This window comes from Mustela putorius, unplaced genomic scaffold, assembly GCF_011764305.1.
Source record: "Mustela putorius furo isolate JIRA1106 unplaced genomic scaffold, ASM1176430v1.1 tig00003858_pilon_pilon_pilon, whole genome shotgun sequence".
Classification (NCBI taxonomy): Eukaryota; Metazoa; Chordata; class Mammalia; order Carnivora; family Mustelidae; genus Mustela; species Mustela putorius.
The window spans coordinates 29,062,159-29,087,663 of record NW_025422010.1 but is presented as its reverse complement, the minus strand read 5'-3'; the positions used below and the strand labels follow the sequence as shown (position 1 = coordinate 29,087,663).

Genomic DNA, 25,505 nt, shown 5'->3' with positions numbered 1-25,505 from the left:
GAAGAAAGAGAGCTTGAACAGGGTAAGGAGAGGCAGAGGAAAAGGGAGAGAGAGACTCTTAAGCAGGATACATGCCCAGCATGAAGTCCCAAGTGGGGCTCGATTAGATGACCTTGAGATCATGACCTGAGATGAAATCCAGAGTCAGATACTTAGCTGACTGACCCACCAGGCGCCCTTGTATTATTGTAAATGAAATTAATTTTCTAAATTCATTTTTGAATTTTTTTGTTGCTAATGAAAAGAAACACAATTGTTTTTTGTTACTGATTTTGGACCTTAACTTTGCTGACCTCACTTGGTAGTTCTAATAGCTGTTTGGAGTATTTTAATAGAATTTTCTACATATAAGATCATGTCTTCTACAGAGTTAGTTTTTCTTCCTCCTTTTCAATCTAGGTGTCTTTTCTTCCCTTTTTTTTTTTTTTTTTTTTTTTAAAAACCTGACTCCCCTGGCTAGTACTTCCAGTAAACTGTTAAACAGAAGTGGCTAGAGGAGACATTCTTGTTTTGCTCCTGTCCTTAGGGGGAAAGCATTCAGTCTCCCATCATTAAATACTTATTAGTTATGAAGCTTTTGTAGATGCCCTTTATTACATTGATAACATTCTATTTCTAGTTCCCTAAGAATTTTTCTAAGGAAAGTATGTTGGCTTTTGTCTAATGCTTTTTCTGCAACTATTGAGATGATTATATGTTTTTGTCCATTATTCTTTAATATGCTGTATTACACAAATTAATTTTTACATTTTAAATCGACCTTGCATACCTGGGATTATCTTACTTGGTAATGGTACATAATAATTTGCATATATATATTATTAGATTTGTTTTGCTAGTATATTGTTGAAGCTTTTTACATCTATATTCATAAAATATATTGGTCCATAGTTTTCTTTCTTGTAATACATTTGGTTTTGGTATATGGGTAATTCTGGCTTTATAGAATGATTTGAAAAATGTGTCCTTTTTTTTTTTTTTCCTGAAGAGTTAGTGATACATTGGCCTTCATTCTTGCATGTCGGTCCAGTGAAACCCTTTGAGCCCAGACTTTTCTTTGTAAGAATTTTTTTTAAGTTACTAATTTTGTCTCTTTTACTTGTGGTAGACATATTCAAACTTTCCACTTTTTTTTTTCAGTCAGTTTCAATAATTTGTATCTTTCTAGAAATTGTTCACTTTATATACTTTTCTAATTTATCATAGAGTTGTTTATACTATTTCTTATAACGCTTTTTTTTTTTTTATAAGATCAGTAGTGATGCTCCTTCTTTCATTCCTGGTTTTAGTAATTTATGTCTTCTCTCTTTTATTCTTCGTTGGTACAACTGAAGTTTTGTCTTTTAAAAATATATTTTCAAAAATTGCCTTTTGGTTTTGCTGATTTTGTCCATTGTTTTCTATTCTCTCTTTAATTTATTTCTCCTCTTTAAAAATATTTGCCCCCTTCCACTTGGTTTTTGTTTACTTTTTTTCCTATTCATTTAAGGTAGAAAGATAGTTATCTTATTTTTAAAAAACACATTTGCAGTTATAAATTTTCTTGAAATACTGCTATTGACATTTTGTGCTTCTGTTTCCGTTCATCTCAAAGTATATTTTAATTTTCCTTTTGACTCCTCTGATACATTGGTTTTGAGAAGTGTGTAGTTTAATTTCTTTATCTTTGTGATTTCCTATTTTCCTTCTGTCATTTATTTGTAATTTAATTCCATTTTGATCAGAAAACATATAAAACATATTTCAATCCTTTACATTTTATTGAGAACTCTTTTATACTGAGATATGGTCTATCATGGAGAATGTTCTGTTTCTGTTGTGTGGGATGTCCTATGTACGTCTATTAGGTTTATTTTTTATAGTGTTGTTCAGTCTTCTTTTTCTTGATCATATTCTCCCTTGTTATCCTATTTTTGAAAATAGAGTTTTGAAATCTCTATTATTGCTGATCTCTCCTGTTAATTTTGTCAGTATTTGCTTAAACAATATGTGTGTGTGTGCACATGTTATTTGGAATTCTGGTTTTTGGTGCGTACATAATTATTATATCTTGCTGGAAAATTAACCTTTTTATTATTATGAAATTTTCTTCTTTGTTCTTAGTAACATTTGTTGTTGGTTTGTTTAAATTCTGTTCTCTAATACTAATATAGCTATTCCAGTTCTTTTTGTTGTTGTTGTTCTTAATTGCATAATGTAGCTTTTCACCTTCATCCGATCTGCATCTTTTTAAAGATTTTTAAAATTAATTAATTAATTAATTAATTAAAGAGTATGTGAGCCAAGGGGGGTGTGTGGAGGGGAGAGACAGAGGGAGAGGGAGAGAGGAAATCTCAAGCAGACTCATCTCCCATCTCACAACCCTGAGATCATGACCTGAGCCAAAATCAAGAGGTGAACCATGAGAGACTATGGACTTTGAAAAACAATCTGAGGGGTTTGAAGTGGCAGGGGGGTGGGAGGTTGGGGTACCAGGTGGTGGGTATTATAGAGGGCACGGATTGCATGGAGCACGGGGTGTGGTGAAAAAAATAATGAATACTCTTATGCTGAAAATAAATAATAAAAAAAAAAGAGTTAGATACTTAACTGACTGAGCCACCGTAGCACCCCCTATCTGCATTTTTGAACCACGATTGTGGCTCCTCTAGATAATTTACAGTAGGATGTCATTTTTAACCAATTCTCTTTGTTTGGATTCCTTAGTCCATTTGTGTTTAGTGTTATTGATGTGATTGGATTTATATTGGTGATTTTGCTTTATTATCTATATATGTCATGTCTTTTTTCCTTTAATTTTCCTTTATTGGCTTTTTTTCTATTAATTGCATATTTTCCCTTGTAAAATCTTAACTCCTTTAATGATTTAAAATTATATACTTTTAAATTTGGGGGATTACTTTAGGAATTACAATGTATGTTTTAACTTACCAGAATCTACTTCAGATATATACTGATTTAGTTATAATCCAATATAAAACTTTACTTTTAAAGAGCTCAGTCTTCTCACTTTTTAATTCTATGATTTATACATGTAATATCCAGATAGGTCAATCATCTAACACTATTATAGTGTGATAATTACTTATATAATATTATGTCTTTCAAAGAGCTAAGAGAAGAAAATAGGAAAGCATATGTTTATAGAGTTTTTAATGTTAACCTCTTATTTAGTTCTCTCTCTTTCTACCTGTGGATTTGAGTTATCATTCTGTTATTTCATTACTCCAAACTCCAGTAAAGCTTTGTTACTGCCTCTTTTGTGCTGTCATTGGCAATTATATTACATTTATGTATGTTATTATACCAGTAATAGTTATTTACATATTATTTTAGTCAGTTGCCTTTTAAATCAGTCAGTTCCCAAAGAAGCAGTATTCAAGGTGGACATTTAAATAATCTTCAATCTTTCTCGTTCTCTAGTATTATAATTACATATCTTGCTATGTTTCTTTGGAAATGTAGATTATTACAGCACTCACTGTGGGTTAAAAAGGATTTTGTGGAATCCTTGGTAAAATAACTGCCAGTTATATCTGTGTGGGATATGTTCAAGTGTATTCTTAGGATAAATAGGATTTTCTTTCTTTTGAAAAAACTCTATGTTACTCAGCTTTAGTAATCACTGTGAGTCTTTGGGAAGGTTACATAACTTCTGAGTATTAGTGTTCTCACCTCAAAAGATGATGGAGATTTAAAGAAAACATTTGAAAATCCCTTAAAGTGTTGCTTGGCAAAAATGAGAAACCCATGTTTGAGATGGTTAAATTAATCTTATATCAGTAATAGTAACAGGATATAACTTCTACCATGTATATTTTCCCTTATGGCAGTGTACCTGTTATATGTTCATTTTCTGCCTTCATGATATGGCTCTGGCCCATCTCTTGCAATGCATAGTCTACTATTTTTTGTAACTGAGGAAGGTTCGTTGATTAATAAAGAAAACAGTAAATAAAAATGACTCAATTATTATCTTTAAAAAAATAAGCAAATAATTATATTGTATTTGGCTTGCTTTTCTTTACTTTTTTGGTTGTTTATTTATCCTTACCTGCCTTTACTGAAGTTCTTAGTATTTGCATTTGGATTTGGATTACTACTTGATGTCACTTGTCACTTACTTTTATCCTGGAAAACTTCTTTTTACCCTTTATTATAAAGCATTTCTACAAGTATGGAATTGTTATTGGGGTTTCCTCAAAGGTTGATAAGTTATTTATCTCTTGTTGCTTTTGAGATTTTGTCTTTGGCATTCAACAATTCCACTATAACGTGTCTGTTTGTGAATGCCTTTGTTTTTTGGTACCAGAAGTATGTTTTTTAAAGTTTTGCTTTGTTTTCTTCTCTTTTTTTGAGAGAGAGAGAGAGAGAGAGAGGCATGAGCAGAAGGGGAGAGGCAGGGGGAGAGGGAGGAGAAGCAGACTCCTGCTGAGCAGGGAGCTCCAAGTGGGCCCATCTCAGAACCCTGAGATCATGACCTGAGTCAAAGGTAGAGGCTTAACCCACTGAGCCACCTGGGTGCCCCCATGGTATTTGAATTTATGTCAAGCTCCAAGCTCATTGAATATATTTCTCCCATGTCTGAAGGGCTTCATTACTCCTTATTATCTTACCACAAATACTTAGCTCACTTACATTGAAGGCCCAACCCCTGAAGGCACTTTGGAGTTTCAATAAGAGTGTGGATGTGAATTGAGCTTAATTACAATTGCAAGTAAGCAATTCTATAGGACAGAAGGATAATAGATGAGTTCCCTTCCCCAATGTATGTGATTTCAATATTATCTTGATTAACTCTGAATTTATGATTTCTTGAAAGTATATTGACTGTTAACCACCTGTAGTGAAGCACTTCCAATGTATGTTCTTATCGCACAATTTGTACCTTCTTTACATAATTCATTACTACATGTAGTTAAATAATGCCCATCTAACAATGGATTTCAAGTTCTGGGGTGTCTGGGTGGCTTAGTTGTTTAAGAGTCTGACTCTTGATTTCAGCTCGGATCGTGATCTGGATTGTGAGATTGAGCAGTGGTTTGGGCTTTGCTCTGGGTGAGGAGCCTAAGATTCTCGATCTCTCAAATCCTCCTCTCCTTCCTCAAACCCCAGCCCACTGTGTGCACCTCTCTCTCCCTCCAAGGGGAAAGAAAAAAAAAAAGATTTCAAGTCCTAATCCCTGGAATTTGTAAATGTTACTTTGTTTAGAAACAGTCTTTGTAGATCTAATTAAGTTAAGGATATTGAGTGAAGAGATTAGTTTAGATTATCTGGTTGGGGTTTAAATGCTTTCAGAAAAGATGTCGAGAGAGAGAGAGAGAGAGAGAGCGAGAGAGCGAGCGCACGTGCATAGGTGTGAGACAGACAGACAGACACACACACAGAGGAGATACACCAAAGAGGAGAAGGCAGCAGCAGATGGCCTCAAGCTATGCAGTGCTAGCAACCTCCAGAACTGGAAGAGGCGAAGAATGGATTCTCCCTTAGAGCTTCCAGGAGTGCGGCTCTGCCCACATCTCTGAATTTCAGCTTCTGGCTTCCAGGGCTATGAGGGAATAAATTTCTCTTGTCTTCTCTTTCTCTTGTCATTGAATTCTCTATTTTATTTATCTGGGAATGTCTTTACCTCACCTTAATTTTGGAAAAGTCGTTTTTCTGGATATAAAATTCTTTTTTAGCAGTTTTTGTTGTTGTTATTGTTTTTGGTTTTGGTTTCTTTTTCTTTTTTCTTTTTTTTTTTTAGGTTCAACACTTTGAATATATTGTCCTTTTTTTTTTTTTTTTTTTTTTTGAGAAGTCAGCTGACCTTGGTAACTTGAGCACCTCAGCTACTAGGGCTTGGCTGTGCTTGGTCTTTCTGGTATACTTGTTGAAGGAATGAATAAATGGGCTGTGATTCCCCCATCACTCATAGTTTATTAACTGTAGGACATTACTATATTTCTGGTTGCCCAGCAAAGGAACTGAGAAGGAACTGTAAAAGTTTTATGAATAGGAAAAAAGAAGCCACAATTTTGTGGGTGGTTTTTGCCTGTGGGTCGAGTTAGAATTTGGATTTCTAGGCTAGAAACAGTGGGTACTCTCTGAGGAGTAGGGGGTAGTCGGGGTGATGGAGGGGTGGGCATCTGAAATGGTGTTTAATTACTGTACAATAAGCTACAACAGTTTTTCGGACTAGTCATAGCCATGCTTGATGCAGCTTCTCCGTGGTTTCCCTCCATATTGGTCTTGCATCACAAGGCAATAAGGGATTATCCATGGGGCCCAGTATAGAAGCGATGCTGCAAGATGTTAAAGGAGAGATGTGAGAAAGGTCTAAAACCCAATGACGAAACATGCATCATAGGTAATTGAGAGGAAGTGCTTCAGATTTAACAGAGATAAGATACCATATGGTTTGACCTTACGGGCAACTTATAAATATTTGACTATATATATTTATCTGAATATATATGTAGTTATTTAAATATAGATATACATATATACGTATATATGGCTACTTGAATATATAGCCTCAGACATTGCTGCTTCTGAGTCCTATTCTACATCAGAAAAACAAAAACAAAAACAAAAAAAAAACCAAAGTCAAACTAAGAAAAAGGACCAAGTGACTTGTTTTGAGTTTTGCAGTGAGCATCAGTCTGCTGGAACTACTGTTCAAAGAGGCTTTTGCCATTTGACTCATTGACTGCATAATGATTTTGCTTAGATTAATCACCCTCTTATGCGGTCTGCCAACATTGATGGCTATGTCACGTTACTTCAGCTTGTGCTTCAGGGTCCAAAGAAGAACACTGTGTCTGTGTATGCACGTGCGTGCAGGTCTGTGTTTGCAAACAGGAAACCCATTCCCGAAAGAGTGAATTTCTTTTTCATCCGATTTCCAATTTCCTATTCTTTTCTTATACATTTCTTATTTTCTGTCATCTATGGGAGTGTTTGTCTCTTTGCTACACTTCCCCTCAGCCCGCCGTGGCTTAGACCTAGTGTGTATTGCCACCCATATCAAATTCTATTTCTTCCAAGAAGCTACTTCAGCCAGAGGATATCTTTATTCTTTGAACGCCTGTAGTATGTTGCTTGTATGCTTACATTTTTATCATGATGGTCAGAATGACAAGAGTCACCATTCGTCAAGTGTTCACTATATGCCTGCCATAGGGTCACATCCTTTACCTAAGTTACCGCATTTAATTTTTACAATTCTGTGAAGTGAGCTCTACTATCTCTGCCAATTGAGAAAACTGAAATTTGAGAAGACTGAAATTTAGGGAAGTTTAAATGACTTGCACAAGACATAGAATTTCTTGAGTGGAGAATCCTAAGTTCACACCTAGATAATTTCTATAGCTTTCATTTTCAACCTTGAACAATTATCGTCTCTTAGTCCAACCTGATAGCATAGTAGATGTATTTTCTTTCCCAGATTATATGATGTTTAAGGAAAACATCCTATATTATTTCTTTTCTTTCTCTAATAATGGCTTCCAGTACCTAGCAACTCAATAAATACTGATTGGATGAATCAATAAATATCTAGAATGAAATTATTGTAATAAAAATTACTGAGCCTTAAAATATATTTTGGAATAATTTAAGGAAGTTATGCTGATGGCTACAAATGAGTCATTATAAAACTTAAAAAAAAAGAGGTTATTTATGGGTAAGCATGATCATTATGCCAAATATCTTTTTTCATATTTCTTAAAGTTCTGTATGCAAACAGTGTATGAAATAATGCAATACAATATTCACTCACAGTTTTTGTAAGTTTCCTAGCTGGATGATTTGGTTTGGTTCAGTTTATCAAAATGTTTTCGTTTTATTTTCACTTTATATGTTAACTTTCTGTCCTTTTTTTTTTAATTTTGTTTCCAGGATGGTGTAGGGGTGGATGAGAAGCTATCTTTGCGGCGGGTAGCTGTGGTTGAAGATTTCTTTGACATTATCTATTCGATGCATGTGGAAACAGGGCCAAATGGAGAACAAATTCGGAAACATGCTGGACAAAAGAGAACTTACAAAGCAGTAAGTTAAAAAAACAAAAAAACAAGAAGCAAAAGGCATGGATTTTGAAATTTGGTATTATGTATGTTGATGTTGGGTTAAATATTTATAAATATTCTATCTTCAGTATAAATGAGACTATATCATGGTTACACCCAACATTTAAACTATTATGATTAACTGATTCTGTTTTGGTCAAATATTCGTGAAGTCTATTGCATATAATTGAAATCTGTCTCTTGCACTCTCATTTTGTTTTCTTTAAATATACATAAAATGTGGTAGTCCCAGTCAAATGGCCACAAATGGGAAGATGTATTTGTGTTATACATTCAATATGTATTCAAATCATGATATATGGATTATGGACTGGGATATATGAGCTTTCATACTACCACTTTAATCTTAACCTTTCTTCCCCTTCAAATCATACCAGTATGATCAGGTATTTCCTATTTAATCTTATATTCCCATGAATAAGGAAATTTGATGTTTTTTTCTTGTGTCACCTTGTATTAAATACATTTATCCTAAAGAGTATGCATTTCTTAATTTTCCAGAATAGAGAATTAAAATATATGTGTTGTTTTCATAGATCCAATGCCCTTGAACAGTTTAAAATGAAAATATACAATGTTTTTATCATAAATTATATGGAAAACATTTAATTAACTGTTAAATATTGAAATATATATATATTCTCAAAATGGAGTTATATATTATTTCTAAAGTTTCTAATTATATTTACAGTTTGACCTAGACAGTTTAATCTAGCTTTTATTTAATCAAACATTTTATGAAATCATCTTATAGATCTTTCATCCTTTCTAGGAAAATTGAACAGTAAATTATTCTTTTCCAATATGAGCAAAGTATACATCAGAAGTGTTTTATCAGCAACCAGAATAATATCCTTTTTTAGAATTCTTATTGAACTTTGCTTTTGGCTACCTTTTTATTGACTGTTTTCAGCTATATTGATACACAATATCAGTCTGGATCCATTTTTTTTTCAGATACAGAAAAATGTGTGAAATGCTCAAAGTTTCAAATACAGGTACATATGTTTGAAAATTAGCTACTGAGCATAAGAAATAGCTTCTTTTCCATAACTATTTTTTGCTATATTTCCAGGGTCATATTGAACCTTTGTAGTTGCATAATAACCCCTAATACATGTTGTATTTATCTCTCCTCTATGGTTTTGTTTCTTGGCTGTTTCCAAATTGCATGGTTTGTGGGCAGGCACTATTGTAAGTTTCCTTACATAATTCTGCCACATAAACTTTCTTTTGACTTGCATATCCTAGGAGACATTCTTATCATGACTAATGACAATGGCCTAGCTTCTTAAAATAATCTTATATAGACTAATATTCCTGAACATACTCATTTTGCTTGTCTCCTAAGCTAGGGTTGTATCTTTGGGTATTAACAGGAAACAAATATACATTGATTTACTAATATCACTAACTGTGTACTCTGATAATCATGCATTTTCATGAGCTAGCTGCCTGAACTGGATAGAACTTTGTAAGGGAGGACTGCATAAGTTCGGCTGTGAAATGAGAGCAAACAAATAAACAAACAATCAAAAAGGCTTCATTGTCAGTAGTAGTGTGGCAGCCAAATCTGTTTCAGGGCCAAAAGCAATTTAAAATGATTTAATCTTTGGAGTGCTTTTATTGGAGACCTTTAATTCATACCATGACACAGACCCAGGTCTCTCACCCTACTTTCTTAGGTGAAATGTAGGGAATGTGATCCATTGCCATTATGCATGCTAGACACATCCAAGAAATTGGTAAACATGTTCCTGACATACTTCATTTTGCATTCACATTATGAAGACATTTTCTGCATTTTGGGGTGGAAATACCAACTGTGGATATACAAGCAGCACCGAAGCATTCTCCATTCCCTCTTGAGAACATCCTATTTAAAGATCCTTTCCCCAGTTTATTTTTAATTTCCACATCAAAAGTACTTTTCACCTTTTTCTAATATCACGAATGTTCTTTTTGGCATGATCTTTTTTTACCTTCCGGTATATCTTAATTGAATCCTTATTAAGAATGATTTCCATTTTATAGAGTCATAATACATCATAGAAAAAAAAAAAAAAGAACTGCTCAGTGCCAGGGAAACCATACATACCACTCTACAATAGAGTAAATCTAATGTTAGCATTTCACATAAATATTCAAGTAAATGGGGCATAAGATGAAATGCAATTTGAAATGGAATTGGGTTAGTGGTAATAGGGCCCTAGACTGTTGGATCAATGTTGAGTTCTCAATACTAACACTAGAACTGGCTAGTCGTTGGTAGAATTAGCTTGATACCTATCGCAATTAGAGTGGTTTCAATGAAGTTTAAGATTTTTTTTTCTACTTCTAACACATTAGTCATAGCGCATGCATCATTCTCTTTATTGACCTTTTTCTCCCTTTTCCAACATGGCCAAGAAACCATACTTATATAACTAATCATTAAAGCGTTTCTTATTGTTTTAATAATATTATCAATAGATTTAGTGGTCATTTTATTTACTTTGCCTTTTTTTGCAAATCTTTCTATGTTTTCACTCTGCAGGAAATGGTGGTCCTTTAATAATGGATTAACTTTTGAATGCTATTTGTTTTTACCTATCTGCAGTATGTCATTCCTTGAAATATCTAGGCATTATATGACTTAACTATTATTGCAATCTGATCTGACTATAGATAAAATTGGAGGGTATGTATTCTACTACTGATGAGCTCTTTTTAAAAATCCACATAAAATGACACATTTTAGGAATATGTAAAGGCTATCATAATTGTTTTTTTCAGTCATTGGGAGAATTCTAGTGTCTTTTGGGTCATTTTTTCCCCCTGCATTTGTCCTTGTGTATATATGAACTATTACTGCTGCACTGAATGTGTTTTCTTCAATATATTTGACTATGGTCAACTTTGGATTATGTACATTAACACAGCAGAGAGAAGCGATGGCCCATTCGAGTATCACTTATATTTGAATTTAAAATACATCTTTGTACTGAAAATTGAATGCAAACAGGCTTAGCAATTTGGAAGGTTACACCAAAATTAATGATGTAGTATTGTACAAAATTACTGTGAGATGTTGTCTTCCAGTACTTAATTCTCAACTTCTGCCTGAGCTCCACCTTTGGGAATATATCACTCTTCTCCAGTTGTCTTTTTTATTCATTTATTTATTTATTTATTTATTTATTTTAAACTTTTTTTTTTTTAAGATTTTATTTATTTATTTGACAGAGATGACAAGTAGGCAGAGAGGCAGGCAGAGAGAGGAGGAAGCAGGCTCCCTGCTGAGCAGAGAATCTGATGCGGGGCTCGATCCCAGGACCCTGGAATCATGACCTGAGCCGAAGGCAGAGACTTTACCCATTGAGCCACCCAGGCGCCCCTCCAGTTGTCTTTTTTCACGTGTATTTTATCCCAGCCTTAGCACAGTTGCCCTTCCAGTAGCATAAATTAGGGTCCGATTAGAGGATTAAGTTTCAGAGCTTTTTCTTCTACATGTAAAATTAGAGTGACTGGGGGAAATCCAGGAGCTAAGGGTGAAAGTCAGTGTTTTCCGTAGTGAGAAGAGTCTGCATATAAATATATATATGTACACACATGCACGCATGCACACATACAACTTGTAGTGTGGTACCGTAAACCTACATGTATTATTCACATACATTGCTGCCAATAATTACATTCATTTAATTCAGAGTGGAGAACATATGCTAGGGCTAAAAGAAAATAGGCCAGAAGCCAGACAAATTCAGTTTCAGATTTCAAATCTAGCACTTCCTATCTGTGTCAGTTTTGGCAAATTATTTACTTTTTCCTCCTCCTGTTTAGAGGGAGGTAATAAAGTGCACGGTGTGGGGATATAAGTGAGTTCATATACATAAAGTGCTTGGTGTATGGTCAACTTTGGAATGATGTTATGTTGCTTTTATCCGGTCATTACTCATGTTCCAAGCAGAGGGACAAGCAGGACCATTAACACAGCTCTGCCATCGCCCTAGTTCCACTTATGGATACAATTTCTTCTGCCCACCCTGATGTCTCTGTGTTGGGAGAGAAGAATAATAAACGCGTCATGCATTCTTTTATGTCAGACTTTAGACGTCAGCATCCCTGCGAGGTCCACTGTATAAGTTTTATCAGAGGTTTCACTAGGCACTCTGCTTTTTCCCAAGTTTAAGTCTATTAAATTAATTTCAAGTGAACTTTTTGAAAAATTTTAAAATTGTCTCTCTTTAAAGAATGTGTTTTCAATATGAATTGAACATCCCTCTCTAGGGACGTACTCTAGAAAAACAGCATATCATGTACAATATCCACATTCCTAATCTGAAAATTTAAAAATGTACGTCTTGTCTTTATCTGATCAGATCTAGAACACTTAACCTCAAGACTTTAGTTAGCATAATTTTTAAAAAAGATTTTATTTATTTATTTGAAAGACAGAGATCACAAGTAGGCAGAGAGGCAGGTGGAGCTGGGGGGAAGCAGGCTCCCTGGCGAGCAGAGAGCCTGATGTAGGGCTTGATCCCAGGACCCTGAGATCATGACCTGAGCTGAAGGCAGAGGCTTTAACCCACTGAGCCACCCGGGTGCCCCAGTTAGCATAATTTTTGTTCTCTTTTCTTAAATGCTTTATTGGCTTAGTGTTTCCGCTGCTAAATAGGATATTTTAACTTGCACTGGTTTCTGCTGATTTGTTACATAAAATTTTCTAGAGTTCTTGTCAACTTGTAATGAGACTCATGAACAAAATTTGTAGCCATTGTGGTGTGAAAAAATTACACTATATTAAAATTCAAGAGTTCCAAACAATTAATTTAACTTCTTTTTGGCTAGGCTACCTTTCAGTTTTCTTTAAACTCTGAAGGAACAACACCAAAAAAAAAAAAAAAAAAAAAAAAAGGAGGTGTGTCTGGGTGGCCCAACTCTTGATCTCTTGATATTGGTGGAGGTCATGATCTCATGATCCTGAGGTCAAGCCCCACATCAGGCTCCATGCTCAGTGGGGAGTCTGCTCAAGAGTCTCTCTCTTCCTCTCCCTCTGCCCTTCCCCCTACTTGCTCTCCCTCTGTAAAATAAATCTTTTAAAAAAGAAAAAACTCTGAAGGAATAACACCAACAGTAATAGTGTACATGGGCCGTTACTGTGCTGGGGAAACAATGGAGGTAGTAACCAAAGTACATAAATTAGTTGGCACCAGATATGTGGAAACATAGGGAATTATCCTGCTGTTATAGAGGCACATTGGCTGAGAAACATAGTGTAGAGATAGAACATTTTGGTTCCACCATTATCTAGAAAATTCTTCTGTAAATAATTATAATGATGATGATAAGAACAATAATGAAAAGGATATGTAGTCATTGGACTTTGTATTTCCAGGAATTTAAAAGAGCCATCAAAGGGAAAGCCCACAAAATACCACCAAGTGTCAGCAGATGTTCACTGCTCTGCTTTTTTGTTAAAAAATTTTTTTGTAGTCTGAACCATGTTATGAATGGGAAGCTTCTTAGTTACGATTTTAAGCTGCAGCACAACACATGTGGCTGTCCCACATGTGTGTGTTCTCTTCTGGAACCTGATGGCTTTGCTATATATCTCATTTGTTTATTTGTGGCTTTTCTTTTGCATCTTGGTTGTAAACAAATATGATCGTGTGACCATCAGCATTGTCTGTCTTGTGGTCCTAGAGTCTGAGACAGCGTTTAATAGGATTTGCTATATCTTACTGTTGAAACAGATCTACCTATCTAGTTCTGTGATTAGTGCCAGGAGGCTTTGCTCTCCAAATATATTCCCTTCCCTATCACAGTGCCTCAAGTTTTCCAGTTAGGATTTAATTTATTTGGGTGAAACCATTGACCCCTATATCTTTATTTGGACCTCAGATATCCTTGGGCAGAAAAAGTTGGAGAATAAATTAGGCTGCTAGCTGTCATGGACATTTTGTATGATCATTTCATAAACTTGCTTCTGTCTCCCGTGTTTAGCTGGATTTAACTCGACCATAAAGGAGTTGACAGAAAGGGAATGGGGGATGAGCTAAGTCAACATTCCTACATCTCACACCCCAGTAGTGTGGGATCTGCCTGATTTTTGTGTGAATCCCAGTGCAGAATTACATATCATAGCTTTTGAAAGGTGTATGGTGTTTGGAAGTTGAGAACTCAGGTCATCAAGACAAGGATAAAAAGCCTTTACACACCTCATTTGAAAATCTTCTCCAAAAAGAGGGAACCATTTTTTTTAATGAAATATTTTTAAAAGATGAGAGTACTGTTCAAAAATAGATAGGAGAGCCCTTGTTGCATGAGCACTGGGTATGTAAGTATGTATGTGATGTAAGTATGTAAGTGATGAATCTCTAAATTCTGCACCTAAAACTAACTGGAATGTAAATAAAAATTGGGAGGAGAAATAAATAATAAAAGTAGAATGGAAGAATTAGATTTAAAACTATAAAATTTAAATAAGATTTCCTAGTAAAATTTCTCTTCAGTCATGATTTACTAAAAGAATATAATGATGTGTGCTTCTGCCCTTCCTATTTCCTTTTGCCAATTTGAATTCTTCCTTTCCTGCCACAGATCCAAGTGCATGGATAGGGTGTTACTGAAGATAAGTGTTGGGGGAATATTCTGTGGGACTTAGAAATTAATATTATGTCTGTAAGCCATCTTCTTTGACTTAATGTGTGGAAATATCAAAGCAAATTAATATAGAAAATAAATATAGGTTCCTGTCTTTTTATATAGATGACATTTTTATTTCATTATTATACAAACTACAGTGTCTTAAATAAACAACTGTGCTGGATATCCAAGAAGAGATAAAAAGAAACCTTAAAATGATTCTAAATTCAAATATTTTTGTAGACACTCTTTAATCTTGAATTCAGTGATAATGTTATATAATAATTCAGTGATTTAGAAGTATGTTTTACAATGAGTTTATCTTTGAGAGTTTATGAGTACAAAATATTACTCAATTATAGATATTTTATGCTACTTTTATGAGGTTCCTTTTGTTCATTTGTTTTTGTATTTTATGACAAGAGTAGATGTTTAAAAAAAAAATCACACAATTACTGCTGATGGGGGGACCATGTCTCCACTGTATAAGCACAGTTAGCCAAAGGCCTGTCCCACAGGAGGTATTCAATAAGTACTTGTTGAAGGAATAAATTCTTCTGGTCTTTGTGGAAATCCTTGCCTTTTTAATACCAACTAAATAGTATAGAGATGTTACTATAAATAGAAATAATGAAATAAGATTAGTTAACTTGTAAGGTTGTAAGGCTGTAAATCATGGTTGTAAGGAGTGAGCATTGCCCAATCCATGTTTACACTTAACAAAACCCCAGATTTATGCAGTTGGTTCTCAATAAGGTAAAATAAAGTTATCAAACACGAGGTTTCTCATTTGCTTTTCAGGGAAAACTTCAATGCTCCTTCTTTGAGGTAGGATGTAAACACTTTACTTACTTTTCCAGAGATTGGTTTATTTTTATCAGATACACATTCAAACCTATATATTCTGCACATACATATATAGGTTTTACAGAAGTGATTTATAAATATTGGAAACAGCCATTAAATTCAACATGGTACATATTATATTAGATCCACTTTTATGTTAGAGCAGCCCTATTGTTTTTGATAACTAAAAATAATACTCAGCCTAATAAGTCAGATGTGTAAAACATCTCAGAAGGGGAAAAAAAAATAAATGGCCTGGCAATTAGAGTTATTAAACAACCATTCTGAAATAGAAGACTGGTATACCACCATTCATCAAAATTGATTTATTTCTCATATAGGTATAGTCAGAATTATCACAGGTGGGCAGATTAATAGTGCAAATCCATTATACTCAGAAACTGTCTTTTCGGTAGTGGAGATCATCCAAAGACATAAGAGCTCACTGAAACCGGTTAATCATCAACTTATGTCACAAACCTTGTCATTAATAATTTTTGCATTAAACAATAAGGTCCCAGTGAATAGATACAATCCTGGAAAGGGAATTAACCTTTGAAGAAACCATTAACTCTTTGGATCCAGCCTAGTAAATTGCTCCTTCGGTGCACCCTTGTGGTGAAAGTGAGCCAATGCAGCTTTCCGACTAGGGATGATTCAGGCCTCCTAGCAGTTGATTCTCACTCAGATCCAGAGGTTTAGGTATTCCTGGGTATGGTCATCGTATAATAAATAAAATCTCCTGAATTTTTTCAAGCATATGCATGTGTATACCTGTATAAATACCCCGGTAGGTATTTAGTTGGGATAAAATATAGCAAGAAAAAGGTATAGGATGTCAATGACTAGTATGAGGTAATATAGAGAAAATGGTGCCAGTTTTGATGTCAGCCAGACCTAGTAAAAATCTCAGATTAGGTGACTTCTGTAGGTCTGCGTCGGGCATGTATTATTTGAAGGATTTATTTGAGGCTCAGAAATAATATATGTCAAGGTTTTAACAGTAATTGCTTCAAACGTGATTGTAGTGGATGGAAACTTGTTTTTCTTTAAAAGGTAGAGTTATGTGTGGGATGACAGATGCTATAAACAGCTTCCTATTAACTAGAGTTTGAAAGATCTATGTCTTTCTTTTGTCATCTGCACTCCTGTTTGGCCTAGGGATAACATCCAGCCATGTCTTCATTCTCGACTTTCTCAGAATTGAGATTATTAGTCACTAGCTTTATCGGCAGCAGTTTTCATTTCATGATCGGTAACCAGAAACAGCCTTTGCCTATTCCGTATCTGTTTACCTGTTCTACTTCTCTCCCTCCCCTCCCCCTCATTTTTCTGGCAATGTCCTCTCTGGGTCAGCACATAGCACAGCAGAGCCATGACTCTGCAACTTGGTCCCAGTAGTGGGAAAGGAGGTATATCCCAAAAGAAACTGACCTCGCTGCTACTTCTGAGAATTTGGAATGCCCACGGAGAAATTTCTATCTTGGTATGCTTTTTCTCTTTAGTAAAGAATATGTAAGCATGGTATTTTTTGTCCTGTGTACCCACTAGTTGTATAATTATTTGTGTACCTAAGGCGATATTTCTCAGCTGGGCACCGTAGGCTTCTGGGCAAGCAGTTGGCTTTGTTCAAAAGCTCCAAGCCATTTAACATCCTTTGTAACTGAATGTGAAGTTCCAGCCACACCAGCCCCGCTTCCTGTGAAAATCAGACCGCAGCCCTGTTCTTGACGTCAGGTCACCCTGACAGCACAGTCAACACCCCAAGTTGAGAGACATTTTCCGAAGGAAACCACGTGGCCAGTTTTCTACTTAGTATCTCCGAATTTTGTTTTCATTATCTACCAGTTGTTGAGCAAGTCAAGAATTCACAATGATTCTGCATCTTGGCACGTGGTTAGCCTCTCCTGATTCTTTGGTTTTCCTGCACAGATCTTTGAGGGTTGTGTAACTTCTCAGACTCCCTCAGAGTGAAGTCTAACCTTCTCCAATTTCTTCCATGTCCCCTCAAATGCCTAATTATTGCCTGCTTTGAGTAACTGCAGCAACAGTATTCTTAGGTACTTGTTTGAGAAGAAGCTCTGTGTCCTTGCTGACCAGCAGGAAGTAGTCAAGGTGAACTTTAACAGAGGGGGTTAGAGTCGGAGGCAAGGAGAGCTTGAACGTGCTGATGAATTCTACACCAGGAAGGCTGATTTCTAGCTGGCCTTCCCTCAGCCCTGGGAAAAACCATTAGTATATCATCTTATACACACACTTCAAAAGAAATCAAGAGAGGAAGTAAATCCCCCCCCCATTTCCCATGTGTGTAATTGTATACTTTAATGTAGTTTGTCATGCTACACGTAATTGTATAAGCATTTGCTTTGCTGAGTCATTTTATTTACATGCAATATTTAGGGATTCTCTTTATTTTACTATTAGGAAACATTCATGAAGTAAAACTTTTCACTGCCCATCTGCTCATTTTTTTTCATCTAATATAAGAATTCTCTGTGATGACAATCTGTTCCTTAACAGACAAATATTATCACATAAGAAGCAACAAAAATAGCATTCACAACTTTAGAGATCTAGTGCCAGTTGATTTGATTATCTCTTTTGATGTTGTCTCATTTGCTCAATTGATGACTATTTTAATTATTCTAAAATACAGCTCCAAATTAAAGATGCACATCATTATAAAAGAGATAAAAGTCCTTTTTTGCAAAGCAACACTGCTAAGTTTGAACTGTAATCAATGAAGCAAAACTGTTTTCAGGAAAATTTAATTAATTATAATTAGATTAACTCTCGTGCTTTTTCTTGTTTGCCTATGCCTTCATCTAGTCATGTATAAGGGTATAGGGCTCCATTCATCTGTTTTGCCCTGGAATGCTGTTACCTCTCTGCTTTCCTCCTCCGATTTCATCACGTGGTGGATTTCTGTGCTTCTGCCCAAGCTGAGTGTCTTTGCCTCCTTCCTCCCACTCTAGCATTTGCCAGTCCCCGGAGGACACCAACTTACGCCACTGCGCTGCTTTCCAAATCATTCCTTCCTCTCACACTGCGTATTTGATGCCTTTGTTTTACATTTTCAGATTGCTTTGAGCTATCTACAAATTGACCTGAACTGTCTAAAAATATCCCTGCATGCCTTAGACCTTCCTTAGGCCTTCATTTTAAATTTGACCACATACCCAGCATCTCTCAACAGCACAACAAAGATCTTTGGATTATAGATAACAGACCATTAGTGAGTTATTAAGTCAATTTTGTGGGTTGTGAACACTTTAAAAAAATGAAATAGAGGGGAACCTGGGTGCCTGGGTGGCTCAGCCAGTTAAGTCTCTGTCTTCTGCTCGTGTCATGATCCCAGGGTTCTGGGATGGAGCCCCGTATGAGGCTCCTTGTTCAGTGGGGAGTCTGCTTCTCCCTCTCCCTCTGCCTGCCTCTCCTGCTTGTGCTTTCTCTCTCTCTCTCTCTCCCTCTCTCTGACAAGTAAATAAATAAAAATCTTTTTTAAAAAAAGAATGGAAGGCAAAAGAAATGATCAGTTTTATTTCATAAATGTGTATATGTGCTAGCTTATGATGAGAAATCTATTTACACTTGTACTGTTGGTCTAAAAAGCTGGAAAACACTGTTTAAATGGGGACTGTGATTTCAAATTGCCTGCATACTTTCCAATGATAACTTTCATCTACCCTACTTCTCACTCCAGTTCTTGGTACATTCTTAGATTTTCCTGACAAGCTACTTGTTTCAAGTTTAAAATTATGGGGCCCCTGGGTGGTGTAGTTGGTTAAACGTTCCACTCTTGGTTTTGGCTCAGGTCATGATCTCACATCTCGAGATCAAGCCCTGCCGGGAGCCCTTCTTCAGGCTCCATGCTCGGTGGAGTCTGCTAGAGTTTCTTCTTCTCCTCCTCCTTCTACTCACCCCCCTCCCCATCTCATAAATAAATAAATCTTTAAAAAAATAAAATTATTTTCAGGCTCTAACTCATATGTAGATATTTTTAAAAGATTTTATTTTTTATTTGACAGAGAGACATGTAAGTGAGAGTGGGAACACAAGCAGGGGGAGTAGGAGAGGGAGAAGCAGGCCTCCTGCTGAGCGGGGATCCTGATATGGGACTTGATCCCAGGACTCTAGGATCATGACCTGAACTACAGGCAGATGCTTAACAACTGAGCCACCCAGGCACCCATCTAACTCATATTTTCATTTATCTTAGATAAATGTATCCTGCGAGATTGCCAGATTTAATAAATAAGACACAGGATGAATTTCAGATAAATAATAATTTTTAATATGTTTGCCCCGATATTGCATGTTTATCTGGAATTCATATTTAATTGGCCATGCTGTGTTTTGTCTACTACCATTAATCCTATTTAAAAATCAGCACTAGACCCTCAGGGTAGAAAAAACTGTGTGTAAAATAAACACTGTACTAAGTCCCAAAATAAGTGTAAGGATGATCTGATTTTGCCATGTTATACCCAGTTGCTTTTTTAAAAATTAGAAATCAAATTCCTCCAGTTGTGACAAATAGTACAACGCAGCTCTAGATATTCAACCAGGGCAGGTCATCCTCTTAACTAAGTGAGAAAAGCAAGGGGAACTGATGAATGATCCAAGAAGAAGGAAAATGATCAGAAAAGAAAAGGAAAAGTGGACAGTAGTATGGACTGGAAGTAGCAAACGAGAATCGTGCCAGAATCCTAGCAGATCAAGCAGTAATGCAGGATTCTTAGGAACTCACCCCAAACCTGAGAATCCTATCCGGGAGCAGTGGTGACTTTGGGGTTGAGGTGCAAATGTAGCAGCGTCCTGGTTTTGATATCGGTGAGATTATTAAGGTCCAGGAATTCACTTGGTCATATCACAGATGTTTAGGGGTCAGACCGACATAACAGAACACCAGATCTTTCTGAAACAGTAGCTAGGGTTTGAAGCAAAAATTTTCGAGGTCCAGAAGGAATGCAGACTTGATATAGGCAGACCAAATGTCTGGCTTTTTGTCTATTGATTATTACTATGCATGGACTTTTTACCTAAGAATATTTATGTTGAGTTCTGATGAAAGTATTTTTCAGATTCACTTTCAGATTCATTTTTCAGATTCACTTACCAATAGGTGATTCCAACAATTTGATGTATCCAGGCACATTTGTGGTGTAGAACCATATCTAGCTGTATTCAGGGATAATTATACTGTCCGTGCATTCAGTAGGTATTTATTGAAGATGTAAATGTTTAGGTGAAAAATGTCTTCATCTTTGAAAGATGGTTTCCATATACACCTCTGCAAATTAATAATTACATCTATAGAAGTACAATGATGCATACTATGCATCTTTTTCATGCCTGAGATGCATAAAAGTGAACTTATATAAATACAAGGGCAAATCATTGGCTAGACATTTCAGTTTTGTAATACACCTAGAAAAATGTCTGAGCAAGGTGTTATAACATTGCAAACTTTTTTTTTTTTTTTTTTTAGTAGTCCAAATTCCCTCCTTTCAAATATATTCAAAGACATACAATGACTAGAGTAGATAAAGTCAGGGTAGCCCTTGTTGAATAAGAGATGTTGCTCTGAACCAGACAGAGGTTTCTCTGGACCATGGTGTTGCTATTTCCTTATGAATCTGGACATATATGTCTATAAGTCTATATACTTAGACTTATAGGTTTTTTCAATGATAGTTAAATTTTATTAGTTTTTAAAAATACGTTTTCTAGAGTTACACAGTAATGTACATTGCAGTAGCACAATGTTAAATATCACAATACTAAATATAACAAGATAAACAAATTTCACTAGGACGTTATTTCTAATTTATTTTTTGTTCAGAATCTCAAGAGTATACGTAAGAGAAAATATCAGAAGTTTGGCCCCAAGGGCAAATTCTTCTATAAGTGTACTGCTTGGTGTTCAGCAACAAACATGTTTTTAATGTTATTATTCCAGTAAAATAAAAGTATTATTTTTATTTTCTAAATTCATTTTATAAAGTAAAGGCAAGAGTAATTTAAAAATAGTATGATTAGACCAGTTTTATCTGCTCTGAGGCTCAGCATCTGAAACGAAGCCCACTATATCAAGACAGCAAGGTGAGGAGTATTTTAATTTATAATGAAAGTCAGCATTGCCTCCTACTTTTCCAAATTAATGATATTTTGTAACATTAAGTTAGTTTGTTTTTGCTAAAATCTTAGTGAACTTAGGACAAAATGGTGTGATAATTTGGTGGGTAAATCTTTTGACTTTAGACATTCTGTTTTGCTTTAAAAAGTGATTTTCAATGCTTATGACTCACCAGTGTCATGTAATATCTCTATTCCAGCTCACGGGTTGGGCTTGCCTCTTAAGCCGAGAATGACTTCTCTACTAGTGAATTTCCTTCAATAATTAGAATTCTTATTCCTTCAGAAATAGGTTACTCATACTTCTTCTTGTACTTTCTATTAAAAGTGGAAGTCCTGGGGCTCCTGAGTGGCTCAGTGGGTTAAAGCCTCTGCCTTTGGCTCAGGTCATGATCCCAGCGTCCTGGAATCGAGCCTGGCATTGGGCTCTCTGCTCAGCAGGGAGCCCGCTTCCCCCTCTCTCTGCCTGTCTCTTTGCCTACTTGTGATCTCTCTCTCTTTGTCTGTCAAATCAATCAATAAATAAAATCTTAAAAAAAAAAAAAAAGTGGAAGTCCTCTGCATTGAGTTCTTGGCTGTTAAACATTTCAACATTGTTGCAGAGCCCACCACTTCAGCCATCAGTTCTGCGGAACAGCCTCTTGTTAATTTCCTCCAGGTGGCGCTCTCCATTGTTACTGTGGAGTCTGAGGTGTTTCTTGTTGAACTTTGTAACACAAGTGCATATACTGAGAATTTGACTGCTCCTTGTATTCAGAATGTATTCAAACTTGTCAGAGCATCTTAAACTTACAAAGAACCACACACTGGGGAACTTTATAAACATTTCAGGATATTAACTTATGCTGTGAGGTTAATATTCAACTCTTTATGGATGAAACCATCTCTCTCTTTTTTAAATGCTGATAAACAAGAAAGGCCATGAAATATAGTGATTAAGGTGATAGTCTCTGAAACCAGATTATTACCCAAGTCCTTTCTCTTTACATGTTTGACGAGTCATACAACCTCTCTGAATCATAATTTCCTCACCTGTTAAACCGAGATGAGAGTGGTGATGCTAGTAATCTAACCTTAGGATTGTTGGGAGGATCAAAAGATAAAATCCATGTAAAGTCCTTGCTTAGTATAATCCAGTTATTAAGGACTCAATTAATGGAAAACTTAAAGACATATTTATTATGTAGGAAGTATTTCCTTTTGTCTAAAACAGCAACAGTGAGTAATAGTTGTCATATACTAAGTGAAAATTTTGATTTTTGAACTGTCCAGTCTCTACCATATCAGGAGCCAGAGTCCTGGAGGTATATGTGACCGTTGAATACATTTAGAGCACCTTTCCACAGAAAATGATCAGAAATTAAGCAGTTAAAATTAGAGAAAAGGCTTGGCACTGAGGAAGAAAGATGTAGGGCAAATAGGCCCGTTTTAAAATTCTTCTCTGTTAGCAACATTGCTATCAAAATTTTATGGCTTCAGTTAATGAGCTAAACTTCCATCTTGTAACTGAAACACACGGTCTGAGAAAATGCAGCAAAGCAATGATTTATTGTTATATTGTTTCGATTAACTAAGTTCTTCAATTTTTCTAACTTCTATTTATTTCATGTATTCAGCTCCAGGTAGGAATGATTTACTTCTGAAGAGAATGCTCTGCTATTCAAAAATAAATGTAAGAAAATTTTAGGAATTATATATTATTGAATTTACAAGATAAGATTTACAAGAATTTACAAGATAAGATTAACTGTGGTTAAATTAATTTAACCACAGTTGCTCTTTTATTTCATTATTTATTTTTTTATTTCATTATTATTTATATTTTTAATTATTTTATTTATTTATTTTTATTTTATTTATTTTTATTTTTTATTTAATTATTTATTCATTATTTATTTATTATTTTATTTCATTATTTCATTTTTTACTTTTTATTTTTTTTTAGGTCTCTTGCCATTTTTACCCTAACTGAACTGTGTTGAGAGGAAGTTAGAATATGGCTTTATATTTGTAAGGTTTTGAAAAATTATTGTTTCTCCTTTCTTCAGAGTAGCAGGGACATTGGCAGGGTAAACTGCTCATCTTCTTTTCAATCATAATATGTGCCAGTAACCTTTTCAAAAATGGATCCCAAGTAGTTTGTTGTTGTTGTGTTAACCCACAAGTGGATGATCAATAACAGTACCCCTTGTAGGACTTGATCATGAGGCCTTCCTCAGGTGGGTCTGTTTATCATGAGATTACTAATGTTGTACTGTCTTGCTATCGAGACCAATTTCATTGTTTAATCTATCAAAAGATGCCGCAGCTCAGTTATTTTTATGTAGACGTATTACCATATTTTTTGATGGGAGAAATTGTTTCTTCTTTGAATTTATGATAATAATCTGATTCATGATATTTGGCATTATTGATGAACTCCAGTTTTAATGGATTTAGGATGTAATAGTTTAATTGAAAACAGTTTTAATGATGTCCAAAACAGAGGATTAAAGGTCTTTCGAAATGGTAAGTAATGAAGAAATATGTTGTGCGACAACATCCCACCCCTTAACCAGAGCTATTTCAAAGTTAAAAGCAACCCCAACAGATCTTCTGATGTAGCTCAATTTTCACATGTGCTGACTTTGTTCTGTGAAGATACTTTCATACATCAGGTGTTTTTGAAATGCATAGTTTTTAAAAATCTAATTTGACATTTCTATTTTCCTTGGACATTACACATTTCTCTCTCTGTTGGATAAGCCCACCGTGGTCCATTCAATTTATAGAAATTGACAAGGGTTTGGGAGATCCAGGCTTGAGTTCCAGTCCTTTGCTTACCCACTGTTGTGTAACAATGGCAGTTCCTTTCATTTCTTCATACTGGTCACTCCACTTATCAGAAAATTACTGTAAAATCTGTTTAGATACTATCTAAAATAATGAATGCCAAAGTCAATGAAAAATAGAAAGCATGGTATGAATCTAAGAAAACAAGTCTAGATTCACAGAAAAATAAAGCATTTCTATGAAAGAGATACCTCATAATTATTTACATGATAAACAGTGATCATTAGTTTGTAAATTTCAATATGGCTAGGTTCTTGTCCTTCCTTTGGATGTTAAATTTCAATTATAAGCAATATTTGTGGCTTGGCATAAGGCAGTTGTCATTTTAGTGTTTGGCTCAGAGAGACCAAGACTAATATCCATTCGTGTTTTGTTTTGCTTATTACTAACAGGAGGCAGTGTTTCTGCATGGACAAATTCTAAGTAAAAACCCTATCCTTTCAAAATATAAAGATATTTCTAAGAATACATTTTCTAGTGAAGTATTAATCTCATCATTTTCTAGAAAATGTCCTGTACTCTATATTCAAAGCTCAATTTTTATCCCCAAAACAAATCATTAGATTTGAAGAATGGGTCAAGGAAATAGACATTTATGAATGATTAGAGCATTTTATGTAATTAATTATAGTATTAGTGGAATAGGATTTCAAATATCCGAGTCAAAATATTTTTCAATTTTGGTTCCTTACTTCTAGGTTTTATTTGCTACTGTTATTACATATTGCATAAAGAATGTCAGGACTTTGATGAATGGACAGCCTAGAAGTGCGCATCCCTGAGTTTTATCATCATTTATGAATATCTATTTAAAGTTGACTTAGCATTTCAAATGTTCACTCCCAGCAGATGGAAACGGACCTTTCATTAGAGGAGGAAACATAAGGGCATTTAGCCCCTGCCTCAATTTCTAAAGACGCTTCACGTATGGGCTTTCAATGTTATCTCTAAATGGGGTTACCAGAGGATACTGACAGGATCAAAAGACAGGGC

The 25,505-nt window shown here is 35.1% G+C and overlaps 1 protein-coding gene across 4 annotated transcripts in view; it reads left to right on the top strand.

Moving 5' to 3' along the window:
- The window catches only part of NOL4 (nucleolar protein 4), a 413,009-nt gene that overhangs the window by 84,558 nt on the left and 302,946 nt on the right, over positions 1-25,505 (top strand). For 2 of the 4 annotated variants that reach the window (XM_045065494.1, XM_045065495.1), the window contains exon 2: positions 7,882-8,031. In XM_045065494.1, the coding sequence (XP_044921429.1) occupies positions 7,882-8,031 (150 nt within the window). Of the gene's footprint in view, positions 1-7,881; positions 8,032-9,004; positions 9,068-25,505 lie in introns of those variants that run through there. The other 2 variants (XM_045065497.1, XM_004752333.3) reach the window with 2 other exon arrangements.